The following is a 17,205-nucleotide window of genomic DNA, read 5'->3' on the forward strand; positions in this document are numbered from 1 at the left end:
TTTCGGGGTGCGCCCTATAACCCGGTGCGCTTTATAGTGCCGAAAATACTGTACTTTTCCTGGTGGTTCTCACCTTCGGGATTATGAATTCACGACAGCCCCTCAAGTTATAATTTCCCTCTTTCTGAATGAATAATTTATGGATGTTTTCTGGCACCATGTTTTTGTTGACCTTAAATAACAGAATACCAGGCCAATACTTAAGAAATTAAAAAAAGGTTGGTTTTGGTAAGGGCAGCACGGCGGCACAGTGGTTAGCGCTTGTGCAGCACAGTTCTGAGGTCATGAGATTGAACCTCCTGTGTGGAGTTTGCATGTTCTCCCCGTGCTTGTGTGGGTTTCCTCCGGGCACTCCGGTTTTCTCCCACATTCGCAAAACATGCATGTCAGGTTGATTGGCCTAACCAAAATCAAATTCTCCCAAGATGTTAATGAGCGAGTGACTTGTCTGTGTGGAGTTTGCATATTCCCCCCGTGCTTGTGTGGGTTTCCTCCGGGCACTCCGGTTTTCTCCCACATTCCCAAAACATGCATGTCAGGTTGATTGGCCTGACCAAAATCAAATTCTCCTTAGGCGTGAATGAGCGCGTGACTTGGCTGTCTCTGTGTGCCCTGCGATTGGCTGGCAACCGGTTCAGGGTGTCCCCGGCCCACTGTTCCAAGACAGCTGGGATGGGCTCCAGCACCCCCGCGACCCTACTTAGGATAATCGGTGCAGATAATGGATGGATGGGTGGATGGATTTGGTATATTTGATCTGTCGGCAGCCCCGATCAGGCTCGCAGGCCGTATGCTTGACCCCCCTCAAGTGAGACTGGATTTTCTGGAGGACTCACATAGATGCTGGGTGTAGGTGGGTTGAGCTTGTCTTTGGGCAGGGCTGGCGTAGGAGGAGGGGGCAACCTTGGCGGCGGGCACTTGTCCAGAAGGATGCTGCTATTCGAAAGACCGTTCTTCCCCAAGTTTCTGCATGCAAATCCACAGAACGGCACAAATTAGGACAACTCTGGAATGAGTGAAATCAGTTGGTTCACGTTAGTCGCAGGTGTCAAGCCAGACAACACTCGGAGCAGCGCAAGAGAAAAACAAGCTGCAGGTTGAAATATGTCAACTTGATGTTGCCAAAGCCAGGTGCCTCCAACAAAGACACTGCACTTGTATCTCTCTCTCTCTCAATTTCTTTTTATCTTCCATTCTCTCTCGCTCTTTATTTCTTTTTATCTTCCATTCGCTCTCTCTATTTCTTTTTATCTTCCATTCTTTCTCTCTCTCTCTCTCTCTCCTTCTCTTTTTATCTTCCATTCTTTCTCTTTCTCTCATTATCTTTATTTCTTTTTATCTTCCATTCTTTCTCTCTTTTTCTATTTCTTTTTATCTTCCATTCTTTCTCTCTCTATTTCTTTTTAGCTTCCATTTTTTCTCTCTCTCTCTATTTTTATCTTCCATTCTCTCTCTCTATTTCTTTTTAGCTTCCATTTTTTCTCTCTCTCTATTTATTTTTATCTTCCATTCTCTCTCGCTCTTTATTTCTTTTTATCTTCCATTCTCTCTCTCTCTCTATTTCTTTTTATCTTCCATTCTTTCTCTCTCTCTCTCTCTCCTTCTCTTTTTATCTTCCATTCTTTCTCTCATTATCTTTATTTCTTTTTATCTTCCATTCTTTCTCTCTTTTTCTATTTCTTTTTATCTTCCATTCTTTCTCTCTCTACTTCTTTTTAGCTTCCATTTTTTTTCTCTCTCTCTATTTTTATCTTCCATTCTCTCTCTCTATTTCTTTTTAGCTTCCATTTTGTCTCTCTCTCTATTTCTTTTTATCTTCCATTCTTTCTCTTTATTTATTTTTATCTTCCATTCTCTCTCGCTCTTTATTTCTTTTTATCTTCCATTCTCTCTCTCTCTCTATTTCTTTTTATCTTCCATTCTTTCTCTCTCTATTTCTTTTTAGCTTCCATTCTCTCTCGCTCTTTATTTCTTTTTATCTTCCATTCTCTCTCTCTCTCTCTCTATTTCTTTTTATCTTCCATTCTTTCTCTATTTCTCTTCATCTTCCATTCTTTCTCTCTCTCTCTCTATTTTTATCTTCCATTCTCTCTCTCTCGCTCTCTCTGTCTGTCTTTTTCTCTTCCTTTGTTGCTCTTTGTCTCTTTCTCTCTCTGTGTCTTTTCTCTTTTCTCTCCTTCTGTCTTTCTATTTCTCTTTGGATTTCTTTCTTCCTTTCCCTTTCTTTTCCCCCTCTCTCACGACTTTTTATCTTTTGTTTCTCACGCTCCCTCCCTCTCTTTTTCTTTCTTTGTCCCGCCCTCTCTCTCTTATTTCTTTATCTCTCTTTTTCTTTCTCTTTAATCTACTTGTCCGGCCCCCGAGAGAATGTTTGTTCTATCGTGTGGCCCCAGAGTTAATATGAGTTTGACATCCCTGACGTTAGTGTTAACAGCGCTACAAAAATCCCATCACCATATCCAATGCGTCAGTTACTGTAAAATACCACTGGAGGGCGCCCCTTGTCAAAATATGTGTTATTTATGCCAGCAATCCCCAACCTTTTCTGTATCATCAGTGATAACGGCAATCACAATAATACCAATACTAATAAGCCTGGATTCACTGTGTTATCACTAGACCACTGGGGATGTAGATGACATAGAAAAAGGCATTCGATTTCATCCCATGATCAAACTATTTTTTAGTCACTGTATTGTCCTCAAAGATAGAATAAAACAAAACGAGGGAAATTTTTTTTGTGTGCATCTGGGCGGCATTAACTCAGGATGTAGAGCACTCGTCTTGGGATCAAGAAGTCGCGGATTCGATTCCCTACTCCTTCGTGTTATATGTGGAAGTGTCCTTGGGCAAGACACTGAATCCCGAATGCCCCCGATAGCAGGTATTTGCCTTGCATGACTGACTCCCAATTGGTGTGTGAGTGTGTGTGTGTGAATGGGTAAGTGTGAAGCACATTGTAAAGCGCTTTGGGAGGTCTTTATTGACTTGAAAAGCGCTATAGAAATGCAGACCATTTACCATCTTGATTATCCTCAAAGCGTTTGGAGGCGGACTCCCTATTGGTGTGTGAGTGCGTGTGTGAATGGGTAAGTGTGAAGCACATTGTAAAGCACTTTGGGAGGTCTTCATTGACTTAAAAAGCGCTATAGAAATGCAGACCATTTACCATCTTGATTATCCTCAAAGCGTTTGGAGGCGGACTCCCTATTGGTGTGTGAGTGCGTGTGTGAATGGGTAAGTGTGAAGCACATTGTAAAGCGCTCTGGGGAGGTCTTCATTGACTTGAAAAGCGCTATAGAAATGCAGACCATTTACCATCTTGATTATCCTCAAAGCGTTTGGAGGCGGACTCCCTATTGGTGTGTGAGTGCGTGTGTGAATGGGTAAGTGTGAAGCACATTGTAAAGGGCTTTGGGAGGTCTTCATTGGCTTGAAAAGCGCTATAGAAATGCAGACCATTTACCATTTATATGGAAATTCATTAAACAATTTAGGTTAACTATTGAGACATATTATGATGAAAACGCACAGAACAAACTGTAAACAGCCCAAAACACCGGTTCTTACCTGCAGGCTTTCAGCACATCAGTGGAACTGGGGTAGATCGACACAGAGGATGAAGATGACGAGGATGAGGAAGAGGAACCGTGGGGCGGTGTGGCTTTGAGACCGGTGACCGTTTCGGGCTTCTGCGGGCTTCGGGAGTCTTCCGAAATCCCCCCTTTGCCGTTCCCGTTGACGGTCGGTGTCGTGGCGGTGGTGCCGAGACCGTGGCCGCCCGCCTGGGTGTGTTCTAAGGATTTGGGTGAGGGAGTGGCTGTGGATATGGCAGAGATAGGCGAGGAGGCGGCCGAACTTCCTTGCGTGTTGGGGGTGGAGGGTAAGCCGGCAGGGTGGACGTGGTTGAGTTTGTTGGGAGGAGTCGTCGAGGAGGCCGTCCCTTCTGCTTTCCCCTCTCCCCGATCCACCTCCCCTGCCAGCAGGGCGGATAGTCTTGGATTGTCTGCGCTAAGGCTCTGCTTTTCACCACTTTCGCCAACCTTCCCCGAGTAGACGTTACAGGCGAGACCGTCGGACTGCGCCGCTTTGTCGTCTTTCGACGCCAGCGGCGATGGCGTCCCGCCCTCCGAACTGCCGTTACCGAGGGCCGCGGGGGCGAGGGTGGGTGCGGTCTTGCCGTCTTTGGTAGTGGACACACTGGGTGAGGCCCCACTTGAGGTAGAGGACGGGGGGAGGGACGGAGGCGGGGGAAGGTGGTTGTGCGCCGGCTGTTGCTGCGGCGCGGCGGCGTCGGAATGCCCAACCTGATTGCTGGACTGCGGGAGAGCGATTGAGTTGAGGGGATGCGGGTTAGAGGTGGGAACCTCGGGATGGGGGCCCACAAGAGAAACAGGTCGCTTCTGTAGCACCTGGAAAGGAAGAGAGCGACAGATCAATCGGCTGAAGGGTGGCAAGACATCCTTACATTTTAGAAGCGTAAAAGACCGCCCTTATCAAGGTTTCTTCATTTTCCTCATGTTGAGGTTTTTTGAGTTTTTCCTTGCCCTCATGTTGGTTTCAGATCAGGGGATGGTGTCATAATAGTCTGTGCAATAACCTGTGCAGCCCTTTGAGACTCTTTTGAGATTAAGGGCGTCACAAATAAAAATGACTTGACTTTACATACTTACTGTCAGGACCAGAACAGGACCCACTCGCATAACGTTACCCACAGTTTTATTGGGGAAAAAAGAAAGGAGCGCACACTCGATCCGGAGATCGTTGGTCGCGGGGAGTAGGTTGCTCAGCCGCGGTAGTGGGACTTCCGTGGCGAGCGTTGGCGGTGTCGGGAATGGAAAAAGTCGAAATCGAAACGGATCGTAGCGGGAGAAAAACAAAAGCAAAAACACAGGACAGGCAAAAAAGGGCTAGCTGTGTAAAAACGGATATTTGCAGACAGACCGACAAAAAGGGACTGTCAGGACAGCGTTTGAATACTGACAGGGAGCCAATCTGTCAACGAGCTTCAGCTGGCGCCCACGGGCGGGGCCAATTGGGCGCCATGGCAACCGTGGCAGAAGCTGGCACCACACGGCAGAGGCCAATTTTGTGATTAAGGGCTATACAAATAAAAATGACTTGACTTGACAAGCTCCTCCCCTTTTAAAGTGGCATCGCAATAAACCTTGTAATCTTAATTTCCACACAGAAGTCACCTCAAACGGGTATTAGCGCAATACTGTCACAAGCACTTTTTAACTGTTTTCGTAGTTGATTTCTGATGTTTGTCAGTATATATTTTGAATGACACTTGGGGATATGAATTTTGCTCTGGTCCAGTCGAATACGGCTCTTTCCCATTTGGGTTGCCGACCCCCTGCTTTAGCGCCTTCCCCAACTCGTGCAACTCTTCCAACCTGCATCATTTCTTCCTCATGCCACGAGGCTCTTTAACTCCACCCGGGGGAATAAAAGCCCACATGAAACCTCACCCCCACATTTGCATTTAACCCTATTTACTTTCCTTAGCACTATTTAAATACTCTATAGCAAAACGTTATATTGGGTATTTTTGTATTCCATATCTTGTATTTTATTATTTTATTTTCAACACAAGGATACTCCTGGAAGCAATGTTCCCTCTAAGCTGCGAACTTTTCCGCGCACAAGAAAATCTAGCTAGCTCACAAAAATCAGGGCTGGAAATTGCTAATTAAAAAGCGAATTAAGTCAAAGTTACAGTGCATGAAGGTAAAAATACAAGGGTTCCCCTCACGCTGTGTTCTAAATGCCGTATTTTGAAGTCAATGTCGAAGTAGAACGAAGTTGAGTAAAGTCGGTAGTTTTTCAAGAACTGGCTTCTTTTGCTCGGCTCACTAGAAAGAACCGGCTCTTTCGGGTCCCAAACGGCTCTTCAGGTTGTTTTTGCTTCTTTAATCCCTACACGACCAAATATGATGTAAAATTATGCACACCGTGACTTAAAGGAAGGGGGGAATAGAACAAAAAAGAAAAAAATACCAAAATAAAAAAGTAGTGAAAAGCTGAGAAAAAAAGAAACTGAAAAAGAGAAAGAAGGAAATTTTCAGAAAAAAGCCAGAAAAAAAAAGAAAAAAAAGAAACTAAAAGCTATGAAAAAATAAAAACAATGAGATTTTTTTAAAAAGGAATTTAAAAAAAAGGAGAAAAAGAGGAAAAGGTTTGTGTTGCATTCAAATAATTTCCAATGATACCAAGTCAATCTTGTTGCCAACATTGTACTTCCACTAAAAAATGTGATTAAATACAATTCTGTATCGTGCAACCGACTCAATAAGCCCCCAAAATGTTAGTATTATGCGACAAAAGATACTAGGAATAAAAGAAATGGAAATCTTGTGAAAGAATTGTAAAAACAAACGACATTTGTGAGCCTGCAACCTTTGCAATTGTACATGAGTCCATTCATTCAAAAGTGAAAACAATTTTTGCATTGCCGGAAACTCAGCAAAATGTAACTTGATGTCAAGTTTTGGACATGTTTGATAATGACTTAGTTGCCACGCTTGGGATTGCCGTTGCTCACTGCCGACTTTGTGTGAACGCTCAGACCCCTGGGAAATGACAGGGAACATTGCTCATAATCCACCTACCTGAGAGGAGTTAAGGTGCAGAGGACGCGGCGCGGTGTCCTGTGTTTGCGTGCTTGTGCAGGTGTGAGGTAGCAGTGCTGCGTCGCCGCTGCCGGTAGCTTGCAGATAAGGCACATCTCTATTGGGCCCCGAGGTCGTCGGTCCCGATTGAATCGTATTATTACTACTACTACTACTGTTACTTTCACGTGCGGGGAGGGAAACTGCGTCCGAGCATCTGTGTGCCCCATGATCTACGGGCCCATTGGGTAAAGATTGAGGGGGGCACAGGGGCCGATGAAGTCCCAGATGCGGACGCGTGGGATACAGACTGGGATTAGGGGACGGGAGGGAATTGGCAGTCGGGCCATTGGGGAGGGAGGGGCGCGGCTGGACTCCTGAAGCATTCTGCCGCATCTAAAACAGAGAAAATACCGTCGACATTCTACGAATGAACCCATTGTGTCAGAAAAGAGCACCGTATTTTCACGAGTTAAAAGGCGCAGTCTCCGTAGCTCGTGTTTTTTCTGTGTTTAACACAACACAGGGCGCACCGCACGATAAGCAGTGTTCTGGTTTGCCCGGGTCCCTGCGTCCTAGACGCATTATTTTTGCTGGGGACGCATAGTGTCAAATCAACGTGCGATTGATTTTCATTTTGTTTCTGTGGCATTTGATGTTCGTTTTGCCGGAGATCAAAGAGATCAAAGCCAGGAGGGAAAGCTTACCGCGTGTTGTGAGTCATCATTTTATTCATATTTAGTTTATTTTGTCTTTTATTAGCATATTTGGTATTGGAGTAATCCAAAAGTCATTGAAAGTAATCCAGTTAAAGCAACCCTACCAAACCCTGACTGTAATGCACTACTCTCCGGTCTCCAGAAGTCCAAAATCAAGAGCCTTCAGCTTGTACAAAATGCTGCAGTGAGGCTTTTAAGTAAGCAGTGTACTGGTTTGCCCAGGTCCCTGCGTCCTAGACGCATTCTTTTTGCTGGGGACGCATCGTCTCAAATCAACGTGCGTCCCCGGGACGCAACTTTTTTGACACCAAATTGTCATTATCATTTTTTAACAAAGATTTACCACACTCCAAACTTTTTGTAAGGAAGATCCGCCATTGTTGTTTTGGTCTCGCGTTCGAGTTTTCGTCTGCACGCCGATCTCCAGTTCGAGTTGTGTAGTGAAAGTCAGTTTATTTTTAAAGAACCGGCTTTTTCGGCTCAACTCATTAAAGAGCCGGCTCTCCAATGGCTCACTCGCTTTGATGCATTATATTACGATTGATTATGTTGTAGAAAGAAGTTAAGAAAAAAAGGAAGTATAAAAGGAGAAAATGAAAAAGGACAGGTTTGTGGTGATCCCTTTTAATCAGTATATTACCAACAATAATTGAATGCAGAAAATGAATTCATAATTTGAATAAGAAAATGTATTATTCTACTTAATTCTATTTGCATGTATTTTTTCCTTCTACAGTGAACGCCCAAGCGACTTCATTTTTGAACTTTTTTTTAATAATAAACCTCATTCATGTCGAGCAACTCAGTATCTCACAACAAAATGTTCATTAACAATATATATGATATAAGGAAATGCATGTACAATATAACATGTTAAACTACATAAATAAACATGTTTGAATTTTTTATTTTTTTTGTATTTTGTAAGGGAAAATACGACAGTTTGTAAGGGGATGGAACACACTAAATTTTGGGGACCCATAGATTTTTGAGAATGCGAGTCCCCGGGACCCATCACTTTTCACAGGTAAAATGAACACTGGATAAGGCACGGGTTCCATCTGTTGCGGCCGCTGTTGTGCCTAAATCCGACTGGCCTGCATTTATATAGCACTTTAAGTCACTCAAAATCCTTCCAAATTGCTTGACAATGTGCTTCACACTTACCCATTCACACACCGATAGCAGTTTAATGACTTAATTACCTTCTGGACTTATTACTTAAAAGCGGTGCAGTGCTTTATATGAAGGCTCGATTGACTCACTAATGAATGAGTTTAATGCTACCCTGGCTAGTGTCCTGGATTCAGTGGCGCCCCTCCGGCTTAAATCACAACCTAAAAGACGCACGCCATGTTCTTCCACGTAGCGTAAAAAACAACACACCGGACGAATACATGGAAAGCATTCAATGGAGGGATTGTGAAATTTTGGATCGAATAAATATTTGGGGGGGACAACTCTGTTCAGTCACAGCTAGCACAATAACTTTGAAATTGCTACATACGCTACGGCGGTAGCACCCATGAGTACTTCTGCAAACAATGCATTGCGTGTGACGTCAAGCGTCTCCTTCTGATATGATGGCAATCAAACAGGAGACGCATACAAGTCGCATTTAGTCGGAAATGTGAATGAGCCCGCAAAAACATGGGATTTCACCCAAAATTTGAAAATTGAGCATTAAGCCCTGCAGTGTGACCTAGCCTTATATATACACCCACACTTCACCCATTACAGCCTCATCGTGTCCTCAGCTACATCCGTCGCTTTACCTTACACACAGGGTGCGATAGAGAGCCAGTGTCCTGGTTTGACCGCGTCCCTGCGTCCGAGACGCATAATTTTTGCTGGGGACGCATAGTGTCAAATCAACGTGCGTCCCCGGGACGCAACTTTTTTGACACAAAATTGTTATTATTACCCGATTACCTTTTTTTTTTTTTAACCAAGATTTACCGCACTCCAAACTTTTCGTCAGGCAGATCCGCCATTGTTGTTTTGGTCTCGCGCCGATCTCGGCAAACGAGATTTCATTGCTTCGAGATGACGTCATTGTTTTGGTGGTTGTCGTCGAGTGAAAGAGAAGTATGCCTCCGAAAAAACAGTTGGTATTAAGTGCAAATCAACAAAAAATTGGTAGTTTACCTAAGACTTATAACATTGGTAAAATGGCGGCGCCCTCTGTTGGCTGCGGCTGCATCGGCTCGCTACAACGGGTCAGGTGTATCGACATTTCGTTCTTACAAAGAATGACAATACAAAGGAAATTATTATTATTATTATTAGTAGTATCGGTAATAAGTCAAAACATAATACAGAAAGCGATAACGCCAATAATTCCGGCACGAAAAAACGGCAGAGAAATTCTTCAAAAGACCGCGAAGGCAAGCAAAACACGTGTTTTGAAGCGAACGATTCGACGAAAGATAAACAAAAGATAAACAAAAGAATACTCTTAGCAAGAAAAGGACTTTTCTGCCAAAATGGACTCAAATATATTCCTGGTTACGCTGTGAGGAGGATGATAATGGAGGCTACTGGATTGCGTAAATCATTTCGCAATACGAACTTTCAGAAAAGCACATTGGATCGGCACCACGACAATGAAAACCACAAATAAGCTATGGAAATTCCGTTGCTGCAATTGGACCTTGAGAAGGCATCACAACTGTGGCGGGACAGCAAACTACAAAGAATATATGAACTGAAAAATCTGAAGTGATTAAAACTGCATGAATATATAGACTAATATTTCAGCAACATTATTTTGTATAATGTACAATATTTTTGTGAACTGAAAAATCTGAAGTGATAACTGCTTTGTATTACCAATTAAGTGTGATGATTAAAAGTGAATGAATATATTTTTTTAACAGACCCGTTAACTGTATTGCGAGCGTGTTGTTAGTAGCGTTTTGCTACCCTTCACAGGCACGGCTTGGGATAAAAGTTATAATATTATTATTATTAAAGCTTTGAAAACTCTCTCGGTGTACCGTCTTTCTTTGTAAATATGTGTAACCATGTATAATATGTATTTGCAACTGTATATTTTTGTTATGTATTTATTTTGGACACTGATTCTGATAAGTCTTGCACTGACCAATTAAAAAGAAGGGGCGTAACAAACGCGGGGGATGACGGGAAGTGGGGACGGTTAAAGGTGAGTGTTTGTGGACACGGCAGACAATAATGGATATATATTTTTCCCACCCTTACCTTTGGAAATATACACTTTTTTTCCTTGGATTACTTTTAACGGGACCCGGACTCTGCAGATCTGCATCAAATCTTTTTCCGGCAATGCAAAAATTGTTTTCACTTTTGAACTGTGTACTTTATGTTCAGTTAAGATCGCGGGACTCAAAGTAGGGTTTGGGTTAATTTTGTGATTGTATTACGTGCGGCTTATATACAGGGGCGGCTTGTGTAAGTACAAAAGCGGTTATCCCGATGAAATGTGGTGGGTGCGGCTTATAATCAGGTGCGCTCTATAGTCCGGAATTTACGGTATATATTTGTCATCGATTTACAATTTCAACCTGGATAACACTAAATTTTGGGGACCCATAGATCTCTGTTGGGACCCATAGATTTTTGAGCATGCGATTCCCCGGGACCCATCACTTTTCACAGGTCAAATGAACACGCCACAGAATTTCAAGAAAATCGGAGACTTTTTTATGCGCCTCATGGTCGTGAAAATACAGTATGCAGTATTATTCATCGTGATTGTTCGTAAATCAAAAAGACAGATTCATATATACCTGGTGCTGTTGCATCATTGTGAACTGAGCTTCCAGCTGCTCCAAAATCTGAAACTGGGGGGGTTTCAAGCTGGCCCGATTACTTTGCAGCTGTTCCAACAACTGGAGGGAACACGAACAAAAACAAAGATGAACGAGTGAATAGCAGGGTTTTTACACATTTTCCATGACCAAAATTCAAGGACTTTTCAAGGCCAATTTGTCCATTTTCCCAGTCCCTATCTTGCTACCTTCTGCTATTCTGCTCTGTTCCTATCTATGATATACAATCTTTTGCGTCAATCGGTTGCTGTAAACCAGGGGTGTCAAACTCATTTGAAGTCGGGGGCCACACGATAGAACAAACATTCTGTCGGGGGCCGGTCTAGTAGATTAAAGAGAAAGAAAAAGAGATAAAGAAATAAAAGATAGAGGGAGGGAGAAGGAGTGAGGGCGGGACAAAGAAAGAAAAAGAGAGAGAGGGAGAGAGCGTGAAAACCAAAGATTAAAAGTCGTGAGAGAGGGGAAAAGAAAGGGAGAGGAAGAAAGAAATCCAAAGAGAAATAGAAAGGCAGAAGGATAGAAAAGAGAAAAGAAAGCGCAAAGGGTATGGAGAGAGAAAGAGAAAAATTGAAGTTAGATCAAAAGAGGTTAAATGAATGAGAGAGAAAGGGACAAAAAGCAACAAAGGAAGAGAAAGAGACACAGAGCGGGACAGAGACAGAGTGGGAGAAAAGGAGAGAGAGAGAGAAAGACAGAAATACATGTACAGTGTCTTTGTGAGAGGCACCTGGCTTTGGCAACATCAAGTTGACATATTTCAACCTGCCGCATGTTTTTCTCTTGCGCTTCTCTAAGTGTTGTCTCGCGGGCCGGATTCAATCCCTTAGCGGGCCTGATCTGGCCCGCGGGCCGCCTGTTTGACACCTGTGATTTAAATAGTGCTACGGAAAATACACACTGCAATAAAAATAGGGTCATATGCAAATGTGGGGTTTAATGTGGGCTTTTACTCCTCCTGGGTGGAGTTAAAGAGCCTCATGGCATGAGGAAGAAATGATCTCTGAAACAAGACTGTGACAGCTTTTTTAGTTAACAGGGACTTTGTTCAGCATACACTTCTGTTCGAATGAGTTGCCTAATGAATAGGTAGTATTGTGGAGACATTGAGAAAGTTAGAAATTATTATTTTTTTAAGAAAAATGTTAATTCCTTCAATCTTTGCTTTACCAGCTCAGTAGCCTAGATGGTAGGGCGACCGCTTTGAGACTGGGAGGTCGCTGGTTCGCGCCTCGGCCGAGTCATACCTAAGACTTATAACATTGGTAAAATGGCGCCGCCCTCTGTTGGCTGCGGCTGCATCGGCTCGCTACAACGGGTCAGGTGTATCGACATTTCGTTCTGTGTACATTGTTACAAAGAATGACAATACAAAGGAAATTATTATTATTATTATTATTATGAATGAATGAAAACTTTATTTCTAACATTATAAACTAAAAACAGGACAAAAACAATGACTCAACAACAAAAATGATGTTAACATGACATGTTCGATAGCTCTTGTGCCTAATGCAACAAAATCTCACTGATATACATATTACATAGGTCAGATATCAATACTTATAATAATAGTCACATATTTTATACACTAATCATCGTTGTACCCATCTATTATTGTTATAATGCTAATAGTCACTAAATATCATTGTGACACCAATGATAATAACAGTAGCAATAATAAGAGTTATGATATAATAATAGCAACAATAACAACAAGGTAAACTAAAGTTGTAAACGCAGTATTTCCAATCTCCTATCACTCGTATCCCATTTTCTTCATCTCTGTATTCTGCCACTAATGGTTTTTTGTATTTATATTTGAACAGGTGAATAGTTGGAAATTGTTTGATCTCGTCTTGTAAATTGTTCCATAGTTTGACTCCACACACAGACACACACATACTTTTCCTAGTGGTTCTCACCTTTGGGATTCTGAATTCACTACAGCCCCGTGCGTTATAACTTTCCAAGTGGATAATTTTTGGATGTTTTCTGGCACTGGACCAAGTTAAAATGAGTTTGACACCCCTGATTTAAATACTTTTGTATTCTACATCTTTATTTTTTTATCTTCTTTTTCAACACAAGGATACTGCTGGAAGTGTGAATTTCCCTACGGGGATGAATAAATTATCTATCTATCTATCTAAAATGATACATCCAACAAACGTAATGACCAACCTGCAACTTCTGCGGGGTGAGGTACCAGTTGGGAACAGGCTGTTGTGATGGATTCGAGGCCCAAGACTCTCCCTGTTAATTCATGGAATTTGGCACGTTAGTCTCAATACAAGGCGATATCCAAAAAGTACTTTTTTTTACCTTGGCAGGGCTGGAAGCCCGCTTCCTTTTGGCTGGACAGGACTGGTCCTCGGTTTGTCCCAGCGCAGCCACGTGAGGAGGCAGAGCCTGACCTGAGCCGCCCCCCTCGGCAGCGTGGTTGGGTTTACATGCCTGGGGGGGAAGGGAGAAAATGGGGAGTAGCGTAGGCAAAATGAAAAGGAGAGCACAGAGGGGAAGGGGGAAATCAACCCAAAAGAAAAACATTGAACCACAGTTGAAAGTGACCAAAGCGCAGAAAGATGGAAAGGAATGCAGAAAAAAGGGAAGGGAAGGACATCAGAAAGAAGCATTGTTAGAGCAGGGGATTGACAGTTTGAAAATGGGGAAAAAAGAACAGAGGTTGACGTTGTTTAATTGGGAGTAAACCATTACCAGGGTTGGGTAGGGTTACTTTAACTTGATTACTTTCAATTACCGTATTTTCCGCACTATAAGGCGCACCTAAAAGCCTTTATTTTTTTCAAAAGCTGACCATGCGCCTTATAATACAGTGCGCCTTATATATGGATCAATATTAAGTCGCAAAGTCTTGCAACTAAGGCAAGCAGCCGCCGACTAGATTTTTCCCCGAAGGCGAAGTCGTCCGCGGTGTATGCTGGGATTTATATACCGGCGTTTCATTGGCTAACCAATGTGTCAATCATCATTTGAATCAGTCACTATTGGCTAAAGTTATTCGGAGGTAAAGGGGGCGGATCCTTTTGATCATTTACAGGATCGCATAGGCTAAAGGGGCGAAACAAAGCCTGCAATTGGCCGAAAAAGATGAATGTGAATCACACGTTGGGTTGCACTACGGCATAGAGAAAACATTTTTTACTATTCTGTATTTGTAAATATTTGACTCTCCTGGATTTACTACACTCACGGTTATAAGAAGACCATGGTTACAAATCATTATTGAACGTGATGGCTGCAAGAGAACTTAGGTGAGCTACGCGGCTTTATATTTTCCCGGTATCTTGTTTTAAAACGATCTTGATGTTTCTGTGATGAGTCTAAAATATAGGACCAAAACCTATTTTTAGGGGGTGCGCCCTATAACGGACCTTATAGTGCGGAAAATACGGTACTTTTGGATGACTCCAATGCCAAATATGCTAATAAAAGACAAAAGAAACTAAATATGAATAAAATGACTCAATTTTGTGCAGGCTTGGGGGAGTAACGGAACACATGGAACAGCAAAAATGATGTTGGCAAGCTGTTCGGATTTATTTTCATTTTGTTTCTGTGGCATTTTATGTTTGTTTTGCCGGAGATCAAAGAGATCAAAGCCAGGAGAGAACGCTCACCACGTGTTGTGAGTCATCATTTGATTCCTATTTAGTTTCTTTTGTCTTTTATGAGCATATTTGGTATTGGAGTCATCCAAAAGTCATTGAAAGTAATCCAGTTCAAGTAACCCTACCCAACCCTGACCGTTACTAATAGCATCCTTTATGGATGACAGCACAGACAGACAAATTTTGCAATAACCCTATTTACCAGTACCGCAACACATTTCCACTTAAAACATTAGAAACTGGTATGCACCAGTCTTTGTCAAATCACCAAATGAATCATAATCCATTGATTTCATACTAAAGGTGGCGGCAGTTTTATGTATTTGTTTGTATTTTGTTATCTATCTAATTTATTTGTTATCTATTTAATTTGTTGTAAAAGGATAGTGGGATGTTTGGACGCGTTCTACAGGATGGGCAGGGCACCTGTATGATGCGGGAGGGGTAAACCGGTGAAAGCTGTCGGGCCCTGCTGTTAAACAGAGGAGTGTGTCGTGTCACCCTGACCCGAGTAACATTGCCGCTTTCTGGTGTCCCGTTTCATCTGGAGGGACGAAAGCATGACCAACTTAGGTGCCGAGGTGCCTAACTTGTTTGGGTGTTTGGGCATTTGGGTTGGCCACGGTCCAAAAATGTTTGTGTGTGTTTTTTGCTATTTTTTCCCCTTTTTTATTTTCTTTGCTATTGTATGTGTGTCTTGCTGTCGGTCACCCTTTTTGAGGGATATGACCAAGGTAGATAGATCCATCTAATTTAATGTAAATGGTCTGCATTTATATAGCCCTTTAAATCACACAAAACCTTCCAAAGAGCTTGACAATGTGCTTCACACTTACCCATTCACACACACTCGCACGCAGATAGCGGTTTAATGACTTAAATACATACTGGACTTGTTACGTAAAAGCAGTGCAGTCTTTTACATAAAGGCTGGATTGACTCACTCATGAATGAGTTTAATGCTACCCTGGCTAGTGACCTGGATTCTGTGGCGCCCCTACGGCTTAAATCACAACCTAAAAGACGCACGCCTTGGTTTACTGATGAAACTAGATCGCTTAAACAAGACTGCGGGAAATCTGAAAGAAAATGGTGCACTACCAAGCTAAGAATAACCTATATTTTATGTTGATCAGGGGATGGTGTCATAATAGTCTGTGGTTTACAATAATCTGGTCTGTGCAGCCCTTTGAGACTCTTTGTGATTAAGGGCGTCACAAATAAACATGACTTGACTTGACCTTCTGAAAACGCTCTGGACTACAGGTCGACTGATTATCGGGCAGACCGATTTTTGCTTGTGCGAATGACACTCAAAAGGGTCAATTTTTTCAATAACTTTGGGGCCAAACACGAACAGCTTAAAACCTCAGCTACGAGGATGAATGACCCACACCTGAGAAAATGTGCACTCAATGTTAACTCTGTCACCCACAGCTCTTTTTGGGGGACAAAATTAGATAAATTTGGTGCTCCATTGTTGTGAAAATGCTCGATACCCTAACCCATGAGGTCGGGAACCTATGGCTCGCGAGCCAAATATGGCCCTGAGATATAAGTTTTCTCATGCAAATTTTATTTGTGTTGTTCCAATTAGGACTTTCTCTTGCGGTTCAGTGTATAAAGGGCAGAGTTTCCACTATAATTGGCAGTAAAGGTAAGATCGGGCTTAAATAAATCTAGCCCGACCAAGCCCCGCAAATATTGACACCCAACTAACCGAACTAACTAGCAGGGGTGGGTAGGGTTACTTTAACTTGATTACTTTCAATGACTTTTGGATTACTCCAATACCAAATATGCTAATAAAAGACTGTTTGGATTGATTTTCATTTTGTTTCTGTCGCATTTTATGTTCATTTTGCCGCAGATCAAAGCGATCAAAGCCAGGAGAGAAAGCTTACCACGTGTTGTGAGTCGTCGTTTTTTTCATATTTAGTTTCTTTTGTCTTTTATGAGCATATTTGGTATTGGAGTCATCCAAAAGTCATTGAAAGTAATCAAGTTAAAGTAACCCTACCTAACCCTGCTAACTAGCTACCTTGATTGACAGGACCACACTTGAACCAAATCCGAAATGAAATGTTTTGTCAGCCCGCCACTAGACGAATTAACTTAATTTTTCAGGACCAATCAGAAAGAACCTGAATTTTCTTTATGACAATGTCCTGGCCCTCAATTTTTATTCTCACATCCCGTTGACATTGATGACGAAAATAAAGTCGCTATCTTGCTGTTAGCACATACTTTGTGCTATTTTGCTCTGTTCCTATTTATAATATATCATCTTTTGTGTCAATGGGTTGCTATAAACTGACATGAATTCTGCCATTTTGCCACAATGCATGAGCAGCTTGTATTTTGGGCAGAAAAAAACAAAGATTCCTTAGGTTTAAAATAATGTACATATTTTTAGGAATGTGATAAATGC

The 17,205-nt window shown here is 42.3% G+C and overlaps 1 protein-coding gene across 2 annotated transcripts in view; it reads right to left on the reverse strand.

Moving 5' to 3' along the window:
* The window catches only part of LOC148368374 (lysine-specific demethylase 6A-like), a 92,799-nt gene that overhangs the window by 26,403 nt on the left and 49,191 nt on the right, over positions 1–17,205 (reverse strand). For both annotated transcript variants that reach the window (XM_088330400.1, XM_088330401.1), the window contains 6 exons: positions 13,468–13,599; positions 13,327–13,398; positions 11,104–11,205; positions 6,615–7,010; positions 3,571–4,412; positions 837–966 (listed from right to left, as the gene is read on the reverse strand). In XM_088330400.1, the coding sequence (XP_088186526.1) occupies positions 837–966; positions 3,571–4,412; positions 6,615–7,010; positions 11,104–11,205; positions 13,327–13,398; positions 13,468–13,599 (1,674 nt within the window). The remainder of the gene's footprint in view (positions 1–836; positions 967–3,570; positions 4,413–6,614; positions 7,011–11,103; positions 11,206–13,326; positions 13,399–13,467; positions 13,600–17,205) is intronic.

This window comes from Urocampus carinirostris, chromosome 3, assembly GCF_059441175.1.
Source record: "Urocampus carinirostris isolate Australia breed hairy pipefish chromosome 3, RoL_Ucar_1.0, whole genome shotgun sequence".
NCBI lineage: Eukaryota > Metazoa > Chordata > Actinopteri > Syngnathiformes > Syngnathidae > Urocampus > Urocampus carinirostris.